Below are 26,993 nucleotides of genomic sequence, written 5' to 3'. Positions count from 1 at the left end.
CTTTGAGCACTGGTGCTCACAGGAAACCAGGTTAAAAATCTCGGTGCTACCAGCAATTCCCAAAAAATGGGCAGCTATAATGATGCACCAAACTCATTTGATTTGATTTTTTTCCCCACTCAGGAGAGGAGAACACTCTGCTGCCATTTCCACTACAAGCAACCACATCCCATTAAGGTGGACCATGCATAGGGGAAGAGAAAAGATTATGTGAAACTTAGGAGCTGCACTTGGTGAAGAACAGCTGCAGCAGACAGCATCCCAAGTACACTACCATGAGAATTATGTTTTGCTCCCACCCTCCCCAAAGCATTTAATTGAGGGCAGAAGGGGTAGCATGCATTCACCTTCGAGCTCCAATGCCACAAGCAACCATATTCATTCAGCTTTCCTATTTAACTAAATGGAGTTCACACGTGCTACAGTATAAAGTTACCTCTTGCCATCTGAAAGCAGTCAAATCAATGCTATACACAGAGAGTAGCATTTGAATCAGCCTTAAGTTAATTCTTAGTCGTCGAAACTGTGACAGCATGCTGACCCTTTCAAGTCAACTGGGAGCAGGCAATCTTTGCAGAAGATCCTCAGGCCTTTAATCAGATTCTCAGTGGGCTTTAAAGAGATACTACAGCATCAGTTTGTAAACACCGCTCTAGTGAAAATAAAGATTACTTCTGACCTAGCCAATTACTCAGTCCCAGAAGATATATCCTAGAGTTATAATTGAATGAACCCTAGGGAAAGAAAATACATTTTAGGTAGGGGGTAACAAACCCAAATCCTAACTTAGGATGCAGGCAGCACCGTATCCTGTTGGAAAGATCAGATACAGTGAGAAATGCTTATAAAAAAAATTCTGTTAAATCATCTAGTCCTTTCTCCTACCACGGCAAGATTGCTCTTTTGAGCACAGAGCCCTGCTAAGATGAGTGCAAATTATCAGCTGAAGCTCTTCCTGAAAAGTAGGTGTGATGGGGAAAGACCAAAGCATTATTTTGAGGAGACACACAGTATCAGGTATTTGTATGCCACATCACAGAGAATCTGGGGTGAGATGTCAGCTCCTAGTAGCATGGATATGCTGTAACAGGAGTAAGCAATGAGAAAGAAAATGCTGGAGAAACAAAGCAGAGAACTTGTGCTCTGTGCCAAAACTGCCAGAGACGTTAAACAGTCTTGTTGCTTTACTTTAAAACTGCATTTTAGCGTGTGGAGCCATTGCACACCATTGCAGGGAGATATAATTACTGACTTTAAAAAAATCAAGTTGTTTGTTCTGGAGCTATTACAGACTAATGTGTAACAGACATCACCCGATGGGCCATAAAGGCTCCAAGGGCTATTAGAGCCTCCCAGGTCAAGACAAATTTGAAGGTTTTAAAGTTTGTGGATCACTGCTCTCAAGCCAAACAGCACAGGCAACACCTGCACACCACCATGCGTGCAGAAAAGCTTGGGCAAACTTCTGGGAACAGCAGCTGCCTATCCATTTTCACTCTTGGTTCAAACCAAATCAGACCATTGAAAAGAATCTCAAACCTGCAGACATGGCCTTTGCCATTTTCCATCTAGGAGTTCACCTGTAAGCTTCGAGCTTATGTTATTTTTCGTTTTAAAGGGAGTATTGAGGAAAAAAATGACACTGTACCCTCCATGCTTCCCCATCAGGGCCCCACTTCTATTTTACTTTCACAGAGTACTAAAAATCCCAGCCAAGTGACGGGTTTATAAAATTTTAATAGGAAAGAAAAAGGTATCCTCAGGCAGGATCTTGTGTGCAGACTTTCACCATAAATGAATGTTCATGAAAATATGGGCTTTATATGGAAACACTGACAGAGCTTCATACACTGTGACATAAATGCCTCAGCATGGACTGATGACTGAGAAGCACTAGCAAGTCCCACCTCCTGCAGCTGGAGGCTATCATGCCATCTCTTTCTCTAAGCTTCATACCATCTAGCCAGGTTGGATGAGGCTTTGTGCAGCCTGGTCTAGTGTGAGGTGCCCCTGCTCATAGCAAGGAGGTTGGAACCTGATGATCTTTAAGGCCCCTTCCAACCTTAGCTCTTCTATGATTCTTTCTCTTAGCCAAACAATTCGACTTAGTGCCTCCACTATCCTCTGGGGAAGGCTGATCTAGAGACCAACTCTTCTGAAGTCCAGAAGCTTTCAAATTGCCAGCCCAGAAATATTCTTAGACATTTCCAGCTACTTGTTCTAATTACAAGAAAATATTTTTGGGTAAAAAGCCTGTTTTCCTTCCTTCCTGGTGTTTCCTCTCCCAGTGTCCTCGTGCAGGACAGACCATTTTGCAAAAGTAGACAAGTTGAGGCAGGGACCTCCTTGTTTTCATGAGCATCCTCTCTGCCCCTATTTCCAAATGGATTTACTGTCCCTAAGAAAGAGTGACCCATGGTTTATGCACAATGGACAAGGTCTATCAGTGTCTCTCTCCAACATTCTTATCAGTGATCATTATTAGCAGTTCCTTGTTGTAGGATTGCATTTGCCTTTTTCCAGCTACCTCCTACCTCAGGCTTTTAAGATCAACCACCACATGTTCTTGCCAGCCTTCCCCTCTTCTGCCATTTCCAGCTGATTGCAGTTCCTGCCTGTTGCTGGTCCAGCAATCCCACCAGAGATCGGCTGAGGCTCCTGGGCTGCTTTTCTTACTGTTGGGGGCTTCACACAGGAATGAAGGGCAAAAGGACATGACTTCAATCCCCCTCCCATCAGTTACTTGCATCAAAAAACCTTTCAGTGGCACTTTCTTGAGATCAGGAAATTGTACTTCGTGTTCACAAAGTAGCTTTCACACCCTCTAAAGTAAAGGTAAGCTGAATGATTTCTCTTTGAAACCAGAATTCATTGCTTTGGTTTCAGGATTTCAACTACCACTTCTGAAAACAGTGATGCTTGAGTTTCATTTCCCCTCATCTCCCAGGTTCGGAATAGAAGCATTATTTCTCAGACACACAAAAAAGAAAGAGATGCCACAAGGAACAGTATCATCCTGTTGAGGCTGTCATTTCTTAAAGCAGCAGCGATCTAAGAGCAGTGCTCCATGGCTAAGGTATAACAATCCTGTACAGAGCTAAAGCAGTTTGTCAGCCATCAGGTGTGTATGCACACTTCTGCAAGTCACAGAATCACAGAACGTTAGGGGTTGGGAGGGACCTCTTGAGATCAAGTCCAACCCTCCTGCCAGAGCAGGACCCTCTAGGGCAGGTTACACAGAAATGCATCCAGACAGGTCTTGAAAGTCTCCAGAGAAGGAGTAAAGAAGTTTTTCCTCATGTTGAGGTGGAACTTGTTGTTTTCTATTTTTCATCCACTGTCCCTTGTCCTATCACAGGGCAGGACTCCTCAGTCAAAGTTTTGCTTTCAGAAAACCTGAAGCTTTTTAACTACATGAGGAAGATGGGTAACCAGGATAGGTACCTGTGTGATAGACAAAACCAGTGGTCCTCTCAAGTGTGACAGAGACCTAAAGTGGTCGGGAATCAGCTCCACCCAAAAACTCCTCCAGATCTCTTCAGCATTTAATTAGCATTCTCTTTAGCATACACACACAAAGCAGATTAAAAAAAAAAATGTGTGCAGGGCAGAAGCACCATTACACAGTATTAAAATGTCAGAGGTTTAAACTCTGTGTTGGTTTAGTCATAAGTTACCAACAACCACTGATGACAGACATAAAGCTTCCCTTAAATTATTAAGCATAAAACAGCAGACTGTAATATTTTGCTAAACCAAAGTACAGACACAGACAAAGATGTCATTTCAATATTTGAAACCAGCAAGTTTAATTTAAAATAAGAGCAAACCAATAAGCTCAGAAAATAGCAATGTGTGAGAGGAAAATTACACTGCTAGAGAAAAAAGTAGAAGGACTTAAGAAATTTATAAAAGTAATCTCCAAGTGGAAATTAGAAATCAACCCCTAGAAACAGAATAACACAAAAGAAATATTACTGTCCACTTTCTAAATCAATATAACACTGCTACACGACAGAATTACCATGGTAACTCAAGTAAAAAAGAATAAAGCAATTCTTATTATTTCAAAATAAAATCACAGCCTGAAGCCCAGCTTTTATTACAACTGCTGATAGATCGCTGGCTTGTATTTATCTGAAATATTGCTTTTCAATCAGCTATTTTATGAATGTACAAATTTCACTGAGCAGCCCACTTAGACTGAATGCTTAAAAACCCCCCAAAAGACTAGTCAATGAATCGATTATACATACGCATACATTTTTTTTAAAGGGAGCCTTATTATAGTTTGTTATTTTCCTCTATCCAAATTAAAGAGAGGTAGGGGAATAAGCGACAGTAAGTTAAAACCTTGTTTAGTCTGATCTCTCTACATTCTAACTTGAATTCCCTGGAAAAAAAAAAAAAAAGAAGAAAAAAAAGAAAAAAAAAGAAAAGAAAAAAAGAAAAAGTAATAAGAAAGAACAAAGAGGAAGAACAGCCTACTCTAAATACTGCAGCCCCTGCACAAGGAAAGGGAATGCTTGTGCATGAGGGGGTGTGGGCAAACATGCACAGAAGAAGAGACACATCTGCTGCAGCCTGATCAAAGGAAAAGAGAAAACAGTCTAAATACAAAGTTGCTCAAGGACGTTTTGACTTGCCCTACTGGGTACTTCAGACATTTAAAGCTTTGTTTGTACAGCTTGGAAAGCACATCAAGCACAGGATACTTGTCTGTGCTGAAGCCGCGCTAGATGCAGAGTTCAGTCAAGTTCCCCTGCACCTCCACTGCTGGTGCCACCTTTGAAACACAGTAGAGCAAGGACCAAATCAGGAGTTTACCTTCTGCTCCCTCCCCTTTGGACATTCAAAAGGGCATCAATCACAAACTGAAAGCAACAGTTCTCTTCAAATTAACAGCTCATATTCTGCCCTTGCCCCTCTAGTCCCTCCTTCCTTCAGCCACAGCAAACACCCCCTGACCAGCTGAACACCGAGACAGTCACTAGATACTGGGCAGAGCTTCATGGGGCCTTGGAGCAACCACATGGAAAACCAACATATCAGTGGGCTAAGAAGTTAGGGCACCATCTACCAAAAAAGAGTTTTTAGGGAAGCACCTGTAGACCGTCAGAATGTTTTACATCACAGTCTTACACATGAAACAGCAGAGGGAAACGTGACCAATGCTTCTAATCATGGCAGCAATCAGAGGGGAATGCGACTGGTGCTCAGAATTATGGCAGGAAGACAGGCCAGTGAAGCTGCTTCCTCAACAATTTGCAGTCACTTGGACTGAACCCCAAGGACATAAAAATAAATTTAAAAATGCCTGTTGAGAGGGAACCAACGCAACTGCCCCAAGAACAGTGAAGGACAGCAACTGTTGCAATAGCGATCTGTCTGTCCCAGGAGATCCGTAAGTTATTCCCTCTTCCTTCTGTGGAGCTCTGATCTCCAAACCCAGTATGGGAGAGCAGGTGAGGTGGGACCCAGGCCCAGCACTGCATCACAACAAGAGATGGCCTTGCAGATCCCACCCTCCTCTTTTGCTGGGCAGGGCAGTGAGAGCTGTGCAGAGAAAGCAGAGCTGAACAAATCTGGGACCACTCGCACAGAAGCCCACTCACACCTCAGGGGGGTCAGATGCTCAGGCTTGAGTTGCAGGGCATGCTAACTTGGGGTGCACACAAACTCCTTAATACTGCCAAAATGCTTTGAGGACTAGAAGTGGCATGATATGCCAAGTATCATAGCTGGAAGTAAAGACAAATGCTGTAACAAGAGCAATAAGCCACCTGCCAGCTGTCTTTTATATTAAAATATTTCAGTGTTCTTAGAGCTGCTTAATTCCCCCTCTCACTCCAAGTCCAGAGGAACTTTTGGGTTGCTAGTTTTGCCATCCAGCAGTGACACCGCTCATTATTTTCAAAATAGATTTAGAAGCTGTGATCACACTTGGCTCAATCTGAAAGTATGAACTGACTTTTAGTGTAAGGTGGGCCTTTGCTGACTACTGCAAACAGGTTTTCAAAGCAACAGTGCAAACAGTGTGTGCTTAACCTGAGCGTGGACTGCAGAGAGGTCACACACACAAATATCCTGTTTTACGTGGTATCTGGTTGTATTTTAAAACAGTCTTTCTAGAGACTTGAAGCCAGCTGAGGTCACAAACAACCATATACAGATTAGAAAAGGGAAGGAGCTGGGGGGAGCGAAGGGGAGCCTTGTCTGACACACTGAAATAGGACACTCTAAATTGCACTTAGCATTTCTTTAAAAGAAAAAAATTGCTAAAGTAGTAAGTGTCAGTGAAACAGTAAATGCAGGGGTGGTTAAAGAGTTTCTATTCAAATAAAGTCTTGCCCCCAGGAGATGGAAAGAGATTCTTCAAATATGGAGAGAGAATTTTACATGTGCTAAAAAGCACCAGTATGACACTTTTTTGGGGAAAATAGGGGGGAAAATACCTTCATTGTTATACATGACAAAATAGCAACTAAATGTTTGCTTTGATCCCAGCGCATAAAGGGTGAAGCTTTTAGGCAAGGAGCGGCAGGTGATCTCAGCTCTTCTGCAAGTCCTAATGCTCCTAAAAGCCACTCTTCCAGTTTCTGTAATTGGGCATCAGTAGTTAATGTAGTATTGACTGCATTACATGCTCCTGTGCATCCTCTCACTAATGCCAATTGCATCACCTTGTACATTTACCATATTGCTTAGCCAATAGCTGTTAAAAGCAATCCAAATCATGAATCATATAGGAAACTTTTAGCAAGACACGACATCCAAAGGAGACAATTTACAGTTGAGTTAATCTGGGTACATTAGCGAGACATGGATTCAGGAAGACAGACCAATTTATGTTACTTTAGTTTTACCCTTTATTGCTTTGTATAGGCAAATGAATGGAAGGGCATGGAGTAAAAACAGATATAAAGGAGTCCTTTTCAAAACAGATCTCCATTCTGTGCAGACAGGTCAAAGAGGTTGAGACTGTTGCTTGGTTCAGGCTTTCATAACCATAACAGGGTACTTAGAGAAATCATTTTCCACAAAGGAGATAAATATATAATGGATTCTGAATAATGTTAAATGCCCACCCCCACTGCCAGTACATTAGGCAGAAACCAGGTTGCTCAACATTATCTAAGGCATGGTCTATCCACAAGTCACCTGCCACTAAGAGTTGCCAGGAAGAGGCTTTACACAAGGTCCCAGGTAGGGAGCTCATGAGCTCTTTCAGTTGGAAACCCAAGGAAGGAGTGCTCTGCAAAACACACCAAGGCTCTCCAGCTCAGGCCAGACCTCCGCCTGTAGATCTCTACTGTGTCACTTGTCAATTTGGAGAGAGTATGACCTTCCCCTACCTACTCAACTTGAAGTGATTGCATCCTTTTGAAATGCATACCCATCTCTCTGGAACAGAAGGAAATGATACAAGCATTAAAGAGGTATTGGTTAACTTGCATCACCTGCAAGGTAGAGCCAACCAGAAAACAAATTAGTAGCAGGTTCCCTCTGAAAAAGTACATTTTACAGAACAATTTCACACTGGATGCTTGACCAAAAGATGCATAGCAAATTGACATAGCACCTTTCTGCTTTTCTGATCAAGCTCAGTAGCACCGAGAAAATAGAGGAGATGGGGGAAAAAGGACAGCAAGGAAGTGTGCTGTCACCTCGTCTCCTAGGGGTAGTGAGTAATTTGCTAGATTTTCAGAGGGGGAAGAGAAAAAACCAAGATGACTGGTAAAGTAAATGTAGGGGAAGCAATGACTCACCAGCAAAAAACTTTACAGAAGTAAAACTGAACTGAATCCTTAAATATTGGATTCCAAAGCACTGGAAACTCTGTTGTTCCAAGCCTGGTATTAAAAAAAAATATCATGATTCCCCTTTGAAAAGCTTCTAGAAGTCCCTTCGAAAGAGTTGCACATGCAGGGAAAATGCCAAAACAAAACATTTTCACTAGCTGATCAATTTAAACAGCTGTGGTAAAGCTGCAGCCACTGGCACCATCATTAACAATTTAAAGCATGGCTGCTTTTGTCTTCCTTCCCAGTTACATTCTCATTATGCCTTTTTATTTATTAGAAACACAGTCCTCTGGAATACATTTCTATATCTCAGATCTGTAATAAACTGAGTAGGAACATCCCCGGCTTCCACTCAAATGGATGTTTACATTGGTGAGAGGGTTAATTGTTTAATTCTGGTCCTAGTTCTCTTCAGTTCAGTCATGAATATGCAACAATCATCTCCTTTTTCTTTAAGAAAAAACTAGAACTATTGGAATCAATAGTTTAAAAAGAAGGCAAATATTAATTTCACTACCCAAATCACCCTTTCTAAGTTTGATTAGCACGCAAGGAACTCTGAACACTGGCATAAAGAATACAGGAATGTTTAATGAAATTCTAAAAAACTCTAAATTTGGACAACAGCATCTATTATCTGCTTTGATGTGCAGCGTATGAAGAAACTAGTTTGCAAGAACATTGACTGGAAAGGAGAGCTGAGCATCTGTTTGCACTGCTAGCGCCCAACATCGCACTTGAAAACTTGAGCTCGGGAGTCATCCTGTTGGAGGACGGAGGAAAAACACACACGCGCTTACACACCAAGAATTAAAAACAGTAGCAGCAGTGAATTGTTCTCAGAGCATCTATAGGTTTAATTATGTTAATCTAATAGTGAACAACTTTCATTTTAAATCACCCTTCCCACCACCCCCAAGTCTTCCGTGAATAGGAGCTACATTCACTGAATAAATCATTCCCTGGCAACAGTTACGCACATTATTGAAGTTGGGGGCAGTGATTTCCATACTGTTTAAAACCATGTCTAGGTATTCTAAATGATGACAGTTCTGCCCAATTTTTAAAAGATATAGACCCATTAGAGTTTTATAGTTCAGCATTTAGCAGCATCTGCAGTGTCTTTTTTATTCTCATACTGCAACACTTAATGCTTGATACCATTATTCTGATTTTGAATTGATTTCAAGTAAAATACCTTATTTGCCATAAACTTTCATACTTTTTTACCTAAGTGAGACTCTTCACAGATACAATCAGTCATAATGCTAACAGTCTGCCTTTAGCAGAAATGTAATAGTTCATGCTAATGACAGTGAAGCAAAACTTTGAGCAGCAAGCACATTTGCAAAGAGAGTAAAACCATCTCTAAACACAAAGCCTGAAAACCTTAAGAAAGCCTCCAAATGAAATCAATTAATCCTCCAACCATGATAAATTTCTTAACCATTTAAGAAAAGTATTTCAGGCTCTGCTGTGACCCTTTATCACCAGACCTAATGGATTACTTTATTAATAATGCACTGATCTTAAAAGGAATTTTTCCGAAGATTCTACCATAAGAGAGCATTTTTGGAATGGCTATGACAAACAGGCCGACATATTCATGTTCTATCTATTAAAGATAATAAAACTGAACACTAACTCCAAAGAAGACAGATTATGTTCCACTGCCAGGGTGTCAAACATCCTTTCTACTGTATTAAACCAAAATTAGAGCAAACTAATTTCCAAGAACCAGCTGCTTCTTTTGCCCTGTTACCCAAGCTGAAAAATGTTCTTACACTGTTTGAACGCTTGTTATGTCAACCAGACAACTATCACATCTCACCAGCATCAGGGAACGAAGAACAATGACACCCTGTACAGATGCCTATCAGCTATCTAGACTGAGCAAACACTAGGAACTATTTGATTGTCTGGCAGGAATACGCTCATACAAAGTAGTTTGCTCCTATTATGCCCACTAACTCGTTTCACCTCTCTTCTTCCCATCAAATGAGTTTGTTTTAAATAGAGATCTAGGTTACCAGTGCTCCAACACAGCACCTCCCATTTCTTGAAAAGGTTTAGACAATTACTTTAGTATCTTGTTATACCCTCACGCCTCTGTGTTTGCCATTTCCAGGAATAGGGGGCACCTCTAGGAAGACTACCTCACATGATCAACTTTGGAGGAACATTCCAATTTTTTAATATATTTTAAAAAAATCTTTTCTGGCCAGAGTCTCATGTTTTATTCTGCTGCCAAATGTGCTCTGGCCGTATTCAGATTCATGCTTTTACAACCTCCTGTCTCCTCTTCATAAATATATTAATCCACTTCTGCACAGTTGAGTCACAAAGGACAATATCATGAACTAAAGCCAGATCAAACCTCTCAAATTGCACCAAGACCACGTGCGTCAAGATCAAGCCCTCAAAAAACTGACAGACAACACAGCTAAATAGGTAAATACAGAGTCTTTGGCAACTTGAATCAAACATTCTATGCTGATGTCTGGCAAGATGTGTACTGTCTCATTATAGATGGGAAGCTAGACAATGATGGACTACAGAGAAAGTCCAAGGTAGAGGGACACAGGATAAATGGATGCGGGGGGAAGTTGGCTTTAGGAATATGAGGTAACAGAAAAATTAAATTCCATGTGATGCGAGGAAAAAGCCACCTTACCATCTCCACTCCTCTCTTTCAGCATTTCTTCAGTAAGTTTATCTGAGAAGACTATGTTAAAAAACAAACAAAAGATACCAGCAGTACATAGAACAGATCTTCTTCCTGTAGTGCACTACTTCATACTGGGCTTGTGTACAACCTGGACTGTGTTGTTTTTGTCTGATTTTTATCAACAGAAGCAGACTGTCAGGATCTATCTTGCTGGAGGTAGATCTCTCTGTATCCATCTACCTATCTATAGGTACCTCCGTATGGCAGCTGGCACACTCATTTGTGAGCTCAGCCCACAGCTCTGCTGTCCTGGCTGGGGTGCGGTGGCACCATTCCTGGAACTGCCGTTATACAATCAATTTCACTGCTTTTCTAATTCCAAATGCTGCTTTTCTTTCCTTCTGTACAGGGTAAGATGGGCTCTTACACAACAGGGAACCCAACTGCAGCTACTAATCCAGTTTCAAATTACCTAATATTCATTGCCCTAAATACCTCCCATCAACCTAAGACCCATTCTCCAACCCCAATGCACACAACCACCGACTATCTGTATTATTTTCTTCATTTTTAAAGAAGCGTTTTTTAAAAAAGAAAACCCAAGGTTTGTATATGGTTACATGTTTAACAGAGTCCTCTAATATATTATTTACTTGGCCTGCTCTTGCAATCTATTTAATCAGAGTTCTGCTTGAAAACACAAAGGATCCGTGATTTGGGGTGCTACTGTCTATGCAAACATCAGGATGAACACAGCTGATCAGTGTTTTCACAAGTGCACACACACTCAGTAATTTGGTTGAAGGGTACTATGTCTAGTTAGCACAGCACAAGTTAGCTAAAAGGAAACTTTCACCCCCCTACACACATAACAAAGAGCCGTGATTTCTATTAGTGCATTTCATACCATACATGCTGATTACCAGGCTGTGCTTCATTGTTAGCAGAGATTACAGCTGGGATAAGCTGCAGCTTTTTCCTAATTGCTATTATGATGACCGAATTTTTGTTTTGTGTCAAGCATTATTCACACATTATACTCCAAAATTTGATCCCTCCATGATGCATTATTGATTCCATGCAGGCAACCATACTGCCTCCAATGAGAAGAATTAATTTGGGCTATTCTCCTTGCATTGCGCCATCACAGCAGAACAGAGTTCTACATGGAAACAAAAATTGAAAAGGAAGATCTAACAAAATATGGAAAATGCTGCTGTTCTTTAAAAGAGATGAGTCCTAAAGAGGGAAAAAAACCCCACAAATAAAAAAACCAAAGAAAATCCCAAACCCAGCACAACACGTGTGGTCCTGAAAGAAATCAGGTCAGTCAGCCAAATTCATCTTAGTCAAAGGAAGGTTACAAGAGTAGCCTTATGCCTCTAATAAAGTAAACCAGCTTGCTTCAACTTATATTGCCAAAGAAAACAACTGAACACCTCTGAGGGTGACACTGCTTCAAAGCCTTTGAAACCCTGTTGGGTTCATTTGTTTCCCCAGCATAAGTGATACTCAACCACTTAGTGTGTCTTTTACCCACAGTCCAGTCAACTGCAAAGCTGATCTAGAGGATGGGTAACAGATGTTTCACATCTACTGTTTTTTGTTTTTGTTTTTGTTTTTTTTTTAAGTTCTACTGTGTTAACAAAGAAACTTATGAAATCTCAACATAAATAAAGCCCAGGATTTTTTTTCCCCCTGATTATTTTACAGGTTTAGGATGCCAACTTAATTAGAGCAGAATAGAATCAGAAGGGCAAGACAACTTGTACACGGGCACCGATTCCATGTTAGTCAACTCTTAGTGAAAATTTGATCAAATGTGCATATAAAAGGGCAATGATAATGATACGCTTCTGCTTGGTCTCATAATTTAAGGGTGTAAAACCTTTGTGAAAAGTCCATTCACATTTTTTCATTGGCCCAAGTGCTTCAGATTAGAATGAAACAAAACCTCACATCCACATCCCAGAAAATCGGTTCACATTCTATGTAAAAGAATACACCAGATTGTTAATTTTAGAAACCAAATAAAGACCTCAAAACACTAGATGTAAAATACTGGGTAGTATCTCCCCCTCACCGTTTCTGGGGAGGCAAGGAGGGAAAAAGAGAGAGAAGAGGAACTTCAGCAGAAGACCTTTGGTTAAAAGTGACCCATTATTTTCAATATTCAAGCCTTCTTTTCTAAGTCTTCAGTACAGTATTAATTCAGTTTTAAAATGCCAGAAGACAGATATGGGTCAGGGAACAAAAATAATATCTCTCCAGCTTATTAGGATTGGGCATCTTTCAGTACTATTCACAATACATGATTAGTGCCAATCTGACAAGGGAAAGCAAGTGACTTTGAATTACATGTTATTTTTCTCATAAATATTTAAAAAGCAAACATATATTCAAGTAAAATCAATGCCACTGCCAAAATGTTCAAATTTCAATTTCTCCAAGCTTTTTGGCTCCCTGCTTCCTGCCTACAGTCTTGCAAACTTCAGTAATTTCTTCTAGTTCCAAATGACAACCGTCCATGACTTTTTTTTTTTAAATATGTAAAGAAATTTCTGAAAAAAAAAATCAGAAAATTCAGTAACACACCCATTACAGGGCACACTTGATCCACTTAATAAAGGTGAAATGAAGCAATGAGATAACAGCTAAAAACGTACTTCAAAAGTTAAGATATATTTCCCAATTCCAATACACTAAGTGCCGCCAAGGTGCATGTCTTTGGCAAGAGGCAGGGCCATCTAAGGAAGTCCATCTGGCTGGCTACAGGAGTGTCCTGCTCTGCCTCGGTTTGCTTTCAGAGCACAAGTTATGAGGAAAGACCTAAGCCACGAGGCAGCCTTAAAAAGTTGTGCTTAGACTTACCACATTTGTCTCAGAAACTACAGGTGACTGAGCAGTTAAGTTGCATGCCCTGGCAGGCAATGTGCAAAAGAAGGCATCAGGTCATTCAGACCTCTAGGACTGTCTCTTATTCTTTACATCAGTTCCTATCCCTTAATCATCCTTGATAAGGACGAGTCAGTTTTAAAAAATTACGTATACGTGAAGTCCTAAAATAAGTCAAGCTCTCCTTCAGATTCAGTCCTTAAATTACATCCCAAATGAACCTTCACTTCTGCCATTTAGAGAGGGGAGTAAATTCTTAGAATAAGCCAATGCTTTTTTTTTTTTTTCTCTCCAGAGCAGCTTATTAGCTTATTGTCATTATATTTACAGCTATGAAGAAAAGCTACCAGAAACAGATATTAAAGGCACACATTAAAGAGACCCAAATGACTCGCGATGGCAAAGAAACAAATATCTCAAAATTAGATTTACAATAAATGCTGTTAAAATAAGCAAGCTAAAATGGATACGTCAGAGAAACTTGCAAAAAGAAAAACCTAAATAGCTATTAAAAAAACCAACCCAAACCAAGCTGTTTCTGCTGTGTCCTTCAGCAAACAGAGCCTGGGGTAAATCCTTCTCGACTGGTTCGATCATGCCCGAGAAGAGATTAAAAACAAAATAAAAATGAAGAGCAAGCATGCTTTGACCAACACAGGAGAAAAAATATCAGAAGCTGAAAGCAGAGCACTCCGATATGCACGGTGCACATCTGTTTCAAAACTATTTGTACGTTGGCAGCAGACAGAAGACACTGAGCACAGGCTTCCACAACCTCAGCCCACCTACCGTCCTCCTCGTCCAGCACCATCATCTCCGCAATCACGGAAAGTCCGGGGACAGATGCTTCTTCTCCAGCAGCCTCCGCTCAGGGGAGAGGAGAACAAGTCTCCGGGAACACAAATGAGCTGTGGTACAGCTGATCGTCCTTTAGCAGCAAGTGAGCTCTAATTACCCAGTTGTCCAGCTTTTAACCTAGATTGCACTCAGTTAGAATTACACTCAGAAATAAAGCACTTTGCAGATACAAAAGCAGTCTCACCTACTTTTGTGCCTCAGAATTGCAAGGAACTAAAACTGCAATTTAGAAAGAGGAGGGATCAGAGCTCTTTCTTTGGTTCTCACCTTCTAAATGGCTCAATTCACACAGTATAACCTATTTTAATGTAATTGCATTTGATAGCTCATAACCCCGGCTGTTGCAACGACACGGCTTTCAACATTTACAAAGTGTTTTCCCTTTGGATTTGGGCTGGATCCAAATCGGAAAAAAAAAATATTATATATATATATATATATCTATATATATATATCTATTCGGAGTGGGCAGAATCCCTAAAGCCTGACTGCGGCTGCCTCCGCCTCCCAGCCCGCGCCCCTGCACCCCTGCTGCGGGCACCCGCTGCCCGGGGACCCCCCCGGCCCCGCTCCCGGCTCGGCGGCGCCACCTGCCGCCCGGCCCCGGCACCGGCCCCGGCCCCGGCCCCGCCCGGCCCCAGGACGGGCCGCTCCGAACCGGCGATGCTCTCCGTGTTCCAAAGGCCTTGCTCCCGAGCAGGGGTGTTATTCCGGATTTGCTTCCCTAAGAGCGGGAATTGTATTTGAAACCAGCCGGTGGCTTCTGGCAGAGCAGGCTCAGAACTCCCGCAGGCTGTGTTACAGCAGCCCTGCTACTACTCACAGCTAGATTTCACTCAACTGTTGTGACCTACAACTTGATACTAATTTTCTGTACAAACATTTTGGGTTTGTTTTCACATGTAGGTATTAGTTTCAGGGAGTACTCTGGAGAACATAGCTCCATTTTCATCAGGTCGATATTCAAATGAAACTAACAAACCCGATGAGGTACAAACCCTCACAGGTTTGCTCCACTTTTCAGAGATGCCAGCGATGCCCACATACAAAGTGACAAGTTTGGGGCCTAGGTCTCTTCTTCTTCCTCTTGCAACCCACAATCCTTATTGAGACAAGTCATCTGTTGTCCCTGATGGTGCTCGGCAGGATGGCAGGATCAGACGCTTTGCTACCAAAATCCACAGCACCACTGCACTCATCTCACTGCCTTTTAATCTGAGAAAACATTTCATTCCTGCTTTAATGACACTTCTTCCTCCCCTTTACAACTGATACAGTGCTACTCTAAAAAGCATGATAGCTCAAGTTACATATCCTTAACACTGATTTTTAATTAGATTCTTTATCCACAGCTTAAGTGGCTTTTCCTTCCCCCCTTCATTCAGAATACAAAATCCTGACAGTCCTTGAGCATATTTGATGTTAAATGCATCATTTTACATTCAACTGTTTTCATCTAATACTTTGAACAACTCCTTTTTTCCAGTGATACAAGTTTGCAAGTGTTGAATATGTATTTTAGTGCAAGAGTACGACCACCATAAAGAATCATTTTATTTTAAGTAGTACAAGCTAAGAAGGGGGAGGGCTTTATCCCAGAGATTCAAGTCTAATAGTTAAAAGCATGAGTGAAAAAAGTAACACAAACACAGGCTTCCTAAATTTGAGGTGTTAAAATACTTCTGATACACTATTGGCCTCCATCGGAAAACTGTGAACTACAAAAATGCTCCATCTTCCTGTTTGCGTATTTCTCAACCCTATCACCTTCAAAAAGGACAAACTAGCCCCTAAAGATACGGTATATTTAGGCTTACACTGTTGGGCAATTACAAGGCAGGCAGAGTTTTGATGAAAACAAAGTTAGCCATTCTCTATCGTAGCCGACTTCCGTGGCAGAGCCAACCAGCCCACGTAACACGCCTGTGAAAAACACGCAGTACCGGGTCCAGGTACCTTTTCTGCCTTCACTGCTCCAGCATGTCACAGAGGCTGGATCACTCCCTTTGCAAATGGGTATTTTTAAACACTGTATCTGCTTCCTCATTTCACACACCAACAATTAAAAAAAAAAGTTTTCTAACCCCCAATACATTTGTGCAGCAATTAAAGTCAACTACAAATAACACAATCTGTTGAAATTAATCATGATACCTGATGTCAGTTTACTTTTTTTTAAGCAGAAATCTGGTCTTTGCAATCAAAACATTTATGTATTTGAGAAATATCCTAACTCTCATTCTCATCTTGAAATGTATAAATGCACTGCATGGTGCGTAGGTTGGCTTGCCCACAGCAAATTCTGCAGTGATTTACACAGTGGAACTGTGTAACTAAAATGTGAGCCTTGAAGTTTTTCATTCTGAACCTTTATTTCTTTTTTCCCCCCACCTCTCTTCTCTCACTTGCTAACATTTGTTTCTGGAAGATATTTGCCAAAGTTCCACGTAAAACGGTATTTTCTAACATCAAGTCACGTTGCATCCGTCAAGTTACATTATGTCAGTTCAAACACACCAAGTGATGTTACCTCCCTGACATAACTTGACGTGATGCCATGACACATCAAGTCAAAAACATTATTATTGTTGTTATCTTATCAGTCTGCCCCTTCATCCTCAATGATACCTGTAAAGACCACAGAAAAGTATTATTGCGTCTCTACTACTTCTCTCAGCACCACGGAGCGTGTTTGCCAAGGAAGCTTTTCGCTCAAAAAGCTGTACAGCAGTTAGAAGAGTTCATAGGTGATACTGGTGTCACCCTAGGGCTCACACACGCCCCTGAGGCACCTTTACAGCCCCCACCCAGGGACTGGGAGAGCCAGTGGCTACCTCTAAGGGCATGGCCTAGCTTGGCAAGTAGCCTTCAGGGATGCATAAGCGAGGAGCACATTGCAACCTCTATCTACTAGGCAGCAAGTCTCCTTGAGATGCACCAGGACTACTGGGGGGGTGAGGCGTGACTTTTCTGAAATCCTGCCTTCTCCCCACAGTAATAACTACAAATACCCTCACTGCTGGTAGAGACCTCAAAAGAAGAAACCCCCCCCAAAAAACTTCCACATGGCAAAGCCTCTTAAAATTAAGGGGAGAATAGAATATTAGCCACAAAGCTAGACTTTTTAGATTGTAGAAATCAGACTGGCCCCTGGAAAAGAGGCGGGGGGGGGGGGGAAGGAAGAAAGAAAAAAAGGAGCCATTTACAGAGTAAAACAGACCCATTGTTATTAACAAGCTCATTCAAGCTTGATTTCAAAAGGAATTGGTTTAGTTATCAAAAGCTTCCATTTTAGCCCATTTGTAACCTATGCAGGTCCAGCATCCCCTTTTAATATTCACAGATGAGCGGGCAAGTGGAGCCCATTTGAATCAGACAGAAAGAAACATACAAAGGTAAAATAACCTCTCCATAAAAAGAGTTTCTTCTCTCAGTCTCACCTCCTGTCCCCAATTTCTCCCACACACTTTAAAAGTGAGCATAATTTCTTCTCAAGCGTAACTGCTCCATCAACAGCACAGAAGATTCCCAGACAGTACTGCAGTTTGTTGCTCTGATCTCCACATCCCTCTCATCAGGGGTTTGTTTCCTACTTTACTCCTTTTTAAGTGCACCTCACACTAATTTCCTCTTTACCTCTACCATTATTCCCTTTTATACAGCTGCTCATGAGATCTCCTGGAAGGAGGCTGTTCAGAACTGTCTGGATAATCAATGGTTCTAGTTTCATTTCCTTACACTGCCATCACGCCGGCCCCGAGCTCCTTGTGTTTAATGAGGATGTCTGCAACACTTGAGAGAACCCAAATACTCCTATTAGGAAACCCTCTTCAGATCTCAGCTTTCCCTCCCAGCTCACCTGTGCCTCTCAGTTCTGCGCCAGAGGCAGCAAACTGCTGCTAGCCCGTCAGTCAGACTGAGACGGATACAGGTCGGCAGGCACCCTCTGACAGAGGGTCACTGGGATTAAAACATCATCCAGTTATTGTTATTATTAAAGAGTATTGATGGAGACGTTAGAAGCCTTTTCTCCCTTTGCCTCAAACTGTTGAGTAAAATTCAGGGGACTCTCACAATGCACAAAACCCCCAAAAGTGAGGTCAGGGAGAAACACAAACCTTGTTCCTCATATATGCACCAGAAAGAAATTAACCTTGCTTCATTCCTCCGTCATTACTTAGCCCTTTTACCTTTGTGCAAAGGGGGTGAAGGTTGGGAAAAGTCTCTCTAACGTTATCTCTTGCTGACCAGTTAGGTAAGTTCATCCTCTCCTCTCCAACACACGCGCTTTCCGCTGGAGACCCAGTTAATAACACTACACCAGGTTACTTCAGGGGGCTTCAGGGAACTGGAGAAAGAAAAGACGCTGGGAGAGGGTTTCTGAGCCCAGAGGCATGTGACGAGTTAGCAGCAAGCTCCCTCCCCACGCACCTCTCTGGGGCAGTGAGCATTTAACCTTCGAGCTGGGAGCTGCGGCCCCCTCCCACACAGCCAGAGCGCACAAGCGAGCCCGTGATTTCTTTTCGTGCCCCGTGTGACTCCGCGGTGTCGTGGCGGGCAGGCTCTCACCTTTCTGAAGCAGAAACTCCAGATCAAAAGAAAAGAGGGGGAAGGGAAAAGAGGTAGAGAAACATGGGAAAAAACACATACACACACCAACCAACCAACAAAAAACAACACACCAAACAGCAAAGGGAAGCATCTCCTTCTTGCCTCTTTAGCCCGATATGCACTTTTCCGAGTTAAATCCCCCCTTCAGCACGACAGAGAGACGTTTTAATGGCAATTCAAGCAATCACGCAAAGCGCCACTGACTGGAATGGGAGCGCCGGGGTGGCCACAGCCTCGGATGCCACCGAAGTTGGCCCGGTGGGTGACACACTCTAGGGCCACCAGAGCTGATGGCGGGCCCGGTGACAGGGCTGCAGGCGTCAGGCACTTCCCCGCTGGCCGCAGCACTCACCGGGGCCGGGACAAGCGGCCGCCACGGTCCCCAGCGCGGTCACCTCCGTACGGAGGGGCTGGGTGCGGGCTGCCGGCTCGGTGCGCCCGAGCGGGGGGACCCCGCACCGCCCGGCCCCGGAGCGGCAGCGGCCCTCAGGGGAAGCGGCTCCGGGGGAGGCGGGGAAGCACCGTCCCGGGCGCCCTTTGTGAGGCGACGGGTGCGGGGCTCCGCGACCCACGGCGGGGCGATGCGGGACAGGCCCCCGGGCAGCAGCGCCCTACCGCGGCGCAGCTACCGGCGCGGGGCAGCTCCCTCCGTCCGTCCGTCCGTCCGTCCCTCCCTCCCCGCCCGCCGCCTCCCGCGGCCGGGGCGCCCAGGCGGAGCTGGCGGCAGCGGGGCCCCGCGCCCCGGCTCTCCCACCTACCGTCCTCCTTGTCCAGCACCATTGTCCCGGGCGCCGAGTGCGGCCGCCGCCGCCGCCGCTCCGGCTCCTCGGAGCGCTCCCCCTCCAGCCGCCGGGCGCTGCCGAGGCGGGGGCAGCGGCGCGGCCGCCCCGGCGCTGCCCCGGGACGCGAGTTCGGAGCGGGACCGCGGCGGGCTTAGGGTCGCGCTGGGCGCCGGAGAGCTGGAGCCGGGCGGATACACCAGCCGCCTCGCCCCCGGGCCCGCCGCTGCAGCTCGAGTGCCAGTTTAGATATTAAAAAAATAAGAAGGTGGGGGGGAGGGGGGAAGAGAAAAAAAGGTAAGGGAGGAACAATATCGGGGGCTGGTTCCCCAGCTCCGTCCTTTCCCAACCTGCGCTGTCAAAAATTGTTTTAACGCAATCGCGTGTGATAGCTCCCAACCTCTCCCCCCTTTGCTGTTGCTACTGCAAGAGCTTTCCAGGCTTCTAAAGTGCTTTTCTCTTGATTTCACTCTAAATCTAAAATTATATTCAAAGGAAGGGGGGGTGGGAGGGAGGAAAGATGTGAACCTATCACTGAAAGCAAAAGCACTTGCCGCCTGCCTCTCTCGCTCGCTCTCTCTCTCAATTTATGTGCTCTGCACTCTCTCCTGCTGCTGAATAAATGCACACATTTCCCAGGGACCCTCAGATTCCCCTGTTAATTAAATCAATTCATTATGCTCAGATCTGATTAGCAGCCCCTTCCCCCCCTCTTTGAATCAATTATTCAATACACAAACATAATTGCCTGTGCCAGAGGTGTCTAAGTATTAGCTTATTTAACTCCAAGGACACTAATTACCCCTAGGGCAAGGGAACTTTTCTCATTAATTCTGACAAAACACAAAAGCACAGTTAAAGTGTGTGTGTATATACGTGTGTGAGAGAGAAAATGGGGGAGAGTATAGCCGAGGAAAGGAGGCATTACTCTAACGCACGTGTTACTGTATAAATAAGCTCAATTTTCTTTCTACCTTTGCATTCGATTATTCCCCACATCTCCCCTTCCATCTTGCACCATCCACCTCTGTTGTTTTTCAAACTGCAAACCAGACTGGCACTGCAATGGTGTAAAGGCTTGCAATCAAATAATAATAATTAAAAAAAGGTTTTTAAAAAAAGTATTTAGGACTGATGGGGAGCAAAGCACAATTTGCAAATAGTTTTGTTTACCAAAGCAAAAACTCTGTGGCAGACAATCTTCTGTACTTTAAAAACCCGTGAAGGAAGTGGCCCTCCGAAGCAGCAGGTAAGATGACACATAACCCAGTATGTACTGGGAACAGTTCTGAATTGTTTACCATTTGAATGAATGTCAGTGCCCACTATTAATGTACTTGCTTCCTACATTTACCATTATGGGCTTGATTTCCATTAGCTGGAGCTGGAATGCTAAAAAGAGCCTAGGCAAGACTGATGCAAACTGAGATCGACCATCATTGTAGTATCTGAGATGCATGACTTCTGGCTTGTGTGTTACCCAAATTTTACCTCTGTGTGAACCTCCTTTAAATAAAAAAAAGGGTAAGAAAAAAGAAGTAGTAATTGATTCCCCCAAATTAGGTTTTTACTTTCTAAAGACCTTTATTGTTCATGTCCTCAATGTGCACAGAAGTATTGAAGATTTTCTTTTTGTTTCCTTAGGCAATGCATGAGCTGATCCATTAATCCATTTGGCTTTATATATCAGGAAACTAATATTAGCTGAGCTCATCTATTAGCTTTTATTCAGGTCCCCCCATGTTGCCCTTTTTCGGACTTCTGTTCAGGCTTGTTCCCCTTGAGGGGAGACAGACAGTTTTTTTGACAGAGATTTCAGGGGAGAAAATGCTTAACATCATCCCATAGGAACTATTTCCTTCCCAATTCTCCATCCTCACATTCACCCATGTCAAGACAGCCATGATTAAACTTGCTTGTTTGGCAGCTCTACCCACTCTCCTTAAAGCACTCCTTGAACACATCACCTAAAGACAAAGCGGGGTGGAAACCCCACAAACACTTCCTCTTCTCCCCCACCAAAAAACCCCCGACATAGCTAATAAGCTTGTTTGGCAACAAACTTACTGAGCTATGTTCATTCTTTGCAAGCATAAACATGATTTGGAACAGAAAGTTGTGTTTCATTAGTGCAGTATGTTTTTCTGTTAGTACACACGTATGAGGATAAAAATACCTTCAGCTTTATGACACAACAAACCCTGTCAAATCTCTGGTCTTTTCGTTTCTACCATATGGCACATACTGCACCTATAGGAATTTGGTCCATGTAACTTGATGAATGTATTTATTTTTCTTTTTATATGAAAGAACACAGCAGCACTTGAAAAATAATGACCCTGGAGAACATCAGGCGTTGACTCATTTCTAAGTGTAGCTTTGGTCCTTGAGCCTGTTCCTTTTCTCACTGTGGCCTAGGAGCAAAGCCAGAATCTCAGGATCTTACTGTGGAATTCTTGAGCCTTAATTCTGAGTTTGCAAGAGAGGTGATGCAGTTCTTCTGAACACAGACTTACTGAATAACAAGCATTTTTCTGCATGCTCTGAAGCTCAAGGTCACTGTTGGGATGCCAATGATCGAACAGGAAGAAGCTGAGGAAACAGATGTTGACTTTGGTATCATTCTTAAGAAGTGATGTTCACACTTGAGCTGAGGGAGATGTGGTCATTGGAGGTGAAAAAGAAAGAGGTGGAGGGAAAAAGCAACAGACAAATTTGCACATGTGCATGCGCATGAGGGAGCATCACTCAAGGGGAGAAAAATAATGCAAAAAAGTACAAACCCCCAAACATCCCATTCCCAAACACACATTTTGCAGTTTGAACCATCTGCTGTAGTCTTATAGTAATAGGAATTTTTATGTTTACAGCTTTAATAAGATGAAAGGATAAGCCCCTGCTCATAGGTCCCCAACTTTAGGTAAAATACTTTTTTACAGTGTGGTGAAGCATAGTTTTCAATTATATCCATTCAGCAAGTTGTTTCAGAGAAGTTAGCAAATTCCAGTAATTTTTGAGCCTACTTCATCCAATAGATTGGAAATCTCATACAAAGAATTACACAACATTTATTTTTTAGTACCTTGGCACTAGAGAAAATCAGCTAGATCACTTTTTCAAAAAGTACCTATGTACAGAAAGGGCTCAGTAAGGAGTGACTGGGAAAACTTGACACAATTCAGTGGCAGAACTGGGAATAAGCCCCAGTTCCCCAACCCTCTGTTCTGTGGAACAAAATGCTAAAGCAGCTCACTGCCAGAGGAGGACCAGGCAATGCTGCTGCTGAGGTGCCAGTTTATCATTAAGGTGCACTGTGATTCATTCAGTTATGGTACCTCACACACACCCTGTCTAGGCAGTATTGAGGAGTCGTCATGCTCAATACTGCAGAAACTACAGATAAAAGAGAACAGCTGTGCTCTGTCTGAGAAAGCTTTTGGTCTAATACTAATTCCTAATATTCCTGGTGTGGGAGGGGAGAGGCACAGAGGAATAAAAATACCTATGTGCTGCAGTGAGGGCTAGGGCTCAAACCTCTGGGTCCAACCTGAGGTCCTTGCTCACTATCTGCTCTTTTCTTTTGCTAGTCTTGAACACAAAGAAGGGAAAATGAAGTTTCTTAGGATCAACGTGCTGTTCTTATTAAATTGCAAAGGAAGTCTGCAATATACTTAAGTCAGGCCTTTAGCGGACCCGTGAGGTTTCATATTATCCTATGCTTGAATGAGGCAGATGACTGGAGCAAAAACCAGCTAATGACATAAAAGCATTCTTCTACTTTCAGTCTCTCTTAATTAAGGAGTTGGTTAATGTTTCAGTGTTGGGAATTATAAAGCCTCATCAGGGAGGTTAATATGTTTTTTATTTTATCTTTCAGCTGACAGGGAAAAAAAAAATCAAAACAAAAAAGAAAAGAAAGGTGATTAAGTCATGTGCCAGTCTGAATCCCACAGAGAAGGCAGTACCAGGCCATACCAAAGACCACTGCTGTGCATGGTGAATTTAGCAGCTATTTCTAAAGTCTGAGCAGAGGAGACTCTTGTCTGCCAGTTTAGACACACGGGTTTTATTTCTTGAATTCACACAAATAACCAAGACAATTTGCACAGCTCTATACTAGATTAGCTACAAAAGATGTCTATAATTACCGTTCCACAGCCGCTTGCGCCTACCATGCTTGTGTTAGAAGAGAGTGACCACAGGCCTGACCTTCTACTACAGTGCAGTGGTCCTGTAAGGGAAGAAAATCACAAGTGCTCTAAAAAGTTACATTCACACAGAATATGGGCTGCAGTTCACAATACCACTTAAATACATACCTGAGATCTACAGACCTCAATTATTTCTAAACTCCTGCTTGACGTACTTAACTTCTCTGCCTATATATTGGAAAAATAAATCACTCTCTTCTGTTACTGTTTTGTGTGAAATGAATGTTAAAATTTTCATAAATATAAGATGTTTTTTTTTAAAAAAAGAAAACTGTGTTACAAATATAGCATTTCCTTTGATAGAAGAAAAATGGCAAAGCTTCAAAAATACTACTGCTAGAGAATGAGTTCTTTACCACTGTGATATATAAGGCTGGCACTTTAAGCCATTAGGCCTTACAATCTGCAATGACCTTTTAGAGAAATTTACAGCAGATAAATTAGGTATTCAGGAGTTTTGCTGCTACTATCCATAGCACAAAGTTAAAAAGAAAAATATTTTTTCAAAAAGAAAAGTAGCAAGACCTAAATTCTCAGTCTGCTTCTGGTATCATAAGAAGTTTAACGGGAAGATTCTGCTCCCCACACCCCCTCCCAAAGAGCTCAACTGCCATGAACTCCATAAAGTTTTTCTTTTCTGCAGGAGAAATGCCTCAGAATGGTTTTGTGAATGGGTATAAACTGCTGGAAGATCAGGCTGGGTTTGACACTTTGCAGATTCACCAGCATCTTGTCTATGGCAGAGGATTCTGTGACCCAAGAGAATGACTTTAGAAGAGGCCCAGACCAGAAGCTAGAACAGGCTGGCTTCTTCTGTGCTCCAGGGAAAGTGTACTCAGATAAGATAGATCTTTCCAGGAGAAATCTCCTTTCTCCTACTTCTCAAAACTTTCCCAGGCTCAAGTGAGATGTGTTCTTTCATTTATATAGTCAATCAGTTCTCAATATCAATGTAAAATTTCAATTCATGCTGAAGTTGACCAAAAGTTCAGGAATGCACCTTTAGCCCAACCTCTCTGAGCAGGACAACACATGGACTCTGACTCTGCCACCTCTTAACACAGCAGTATCTGTGCAAAATTTCCAGAGTCTTCTAAAGTGAAGAATCCTTAAAAAAAAGAACAACCCCAAAACCCAATTAAAAAAAAACAAATCAACTACTCCAAACCTTATGACTAAGTTCTGGTGACAGTGTTTCTATAATGTCTCTCATCTGGATCAATAGTTGACTTGCCTGAATATCCTTCTGTACTTCCATGTTTGCTGTTACTGAAGTGTTTTCCTGCAGATAGACCTGGTTTTTATTCCCTGCCTTGGTGGGTGTGGTAGGGAACTGTGACAACCTGAAAGACAAATGGGACATCTACACATCTGCCTCAGTTGTTTTATGGAGGAATCTGGTGAGACAGTGTCTGGTTCTGGAGTGACACGTGGAGCTCCTGGGCTTGGTGCCACATCCACTGTTCTCATCAGAGCTTATTGCTCCCAGCCTGATGTCAAGCAGAGACTAATCAAATGTGAGATGGGTGAACAGAGACAGAGCAATGGAGCTGGCTCTTCGTAATCTGTTACTATTGGTTCTTCTTTATCCTGCAGCAGCACACAGGGGTCCCAGTCACGGAGCTAGACCATAACTTGTTGCTCAGAAACCCCAGTGCCTTTCTTCAATAAGATTCTTTCTTTCTTCACTGTCTCACTGCTGAAGAGACCAGGCAGAATTGACACAGAATAGTCAGAGATGGAAATATATTAATAGAAAAGAACAAATGGGATGCCAGGCTCACATTGCTTTTGTGATGACAACATCCTAAGACACTGTCAGTGTCCCTCATGTTTTGTGACTCCCTCTGACTCTACTTGGCATGGATGACATTTGCCAGGTCTTCATAGCATCATTCTAACATATCTTCTAAAAATGTTGATTCCACAGGAAAATGGCTGCTGGCACAATAGCAGTAGGTGTTGTGCTGCACCACAAAGGATATGTCATGGCTGCTGAACATGCAGTGGAGGAATTCCAGCTATTCTTATGTCACATAGCCAGTGAGGGTCTGTTCCACTGGACTAGATTTTGCACATGATTCCATCAGCATCCAGTTCAGCCTGAACCGGTGGTGACAATCTTCTTAATTGGTCAATGTGCAAGAGCAGAAAACACATCCACAAGCCAGAGATGAAAATTTTGCTCTTTTTTTGTTTGTTTGTTTGTTTGAAATAAAACCATCTTGTGAAATGAGAAGATTTCTTTTCCAATCCAAAGACAGAAACAAGTTCAATGAAGATCAAAGTTACTGTAGATCTTCTGATAAAGCAGGCAAGTGGAGGCTCTAATGAAGGAATACACTAGAGCACATCTTGCCAATGTTTCTTAATGAATAATATGTGCACTCAGATGAGAATAATATTGATTGAGGTCTGCAGGGAAAGTTCTCTAGGAAAAAAAATTATTCTAGAAGCAGAGTCCTTTTTGGAAGATTGTGATCTTTTCTTGCTGCAACCTTTCTCCTCCCCTCTCTTTGTGCTACCCAAAGCAACTGAGAGACAAAAGATGAAAAGCCTGCCCTGCATCTAATGTATCTATCAGATCCAGAAAGAAATGTATACACCGGTACTAAGAATGGCTGCATCATTCTCCTTAGCTGGTAGAGGGCACAGCAGTGTGTAATTAGGACTGGATTACTTTACTCAGAACTGGAGCAGAGAGCAGATGTCATGCATTAATATTGGCATTTGATTCCACACACTTTCTCTGCCATGTTTGCAAAAACAATTTGCCTTCCTGTCTTGGATCTTGCCTTGTGTTTACCCTCAGGTTGCTGTAATGCAAACAAAAAGCCACCAGTGGCAATATGGAAGTACCTGCAGAAGGACAGGCCCATGCAGAGTGGGTAGAGTTTATAATTTAACTCCTAAGAAAATATCAAGTTATTTTCTGAGTATGTTGATTAAATCAATATGGCCAGCTAGACACCAGCTCAGACATAAGAATTCATTACATTATAAGGCATTTGTTAACATAATCAAAAAATAAAGAAAGACACAACTTATTCCAAGTTACTGTTATCAGACACTATCTTTAACACATGAGAGAGGCATCTTCTCCCTTCTCAAACATAGCCAACCTTTTCTTCACCTGTGTTTACACACAGGGGACTTCAGTTTTGAT

The 26,993-nt window shown here is 42.6% G+C and overlaps 1 protein-coding gene across 2 annotated transcripts in view; it reads right to left on the bottom strand.

Moving 5' to 3' along the window:
- LMO1 (LIM domain only 1) overlaps positions 1–20,087 on the bottom strand; it is a 61,148-nt gene extending 41,061 nt beyond the window's left edge. The window contains exon 1 of one of the 2 annotated variants that reach the window (XM_051620925.1): positions 19,596–20,087. In XM_051620925.1, coding sequence (XP_051476885.1) covers positions 19,596–19,617 — 22 coding nt within the window. In that variant the 5' untranslated portion in view covers positions 19,618–20,087. Of the gene's footprint in view, positions 1–14,157; positions 14,552–19,595 lie in introns of those variants that run through there. The other variant, XM_051620924.1, reaches the window with a different exon arrangement.
- Between the last annotated feature and the right edge of the window lie 6,906 nt (positions 20,088–26,993).

Source organism: Apus apus, chromosome 5, assembly GCF_020740795.1.
Source record: "Apus apus isolate bApuApu2 chromosome 5, bApuApu2.pri.cur, whole genome shotgun sequence".
Classification (NCBI taxonomy): domain Eukaryota; kingdom Metazoa; phylum Chordata; class Aves; order Apodiformes; family Apodidae; genus Apus; species Apus apus.
The sequence above is the reverse complement of the archived record's forward strand: the minus strand, read 5'-3'. Positions and strand labels throughout refer to the sequence as shown.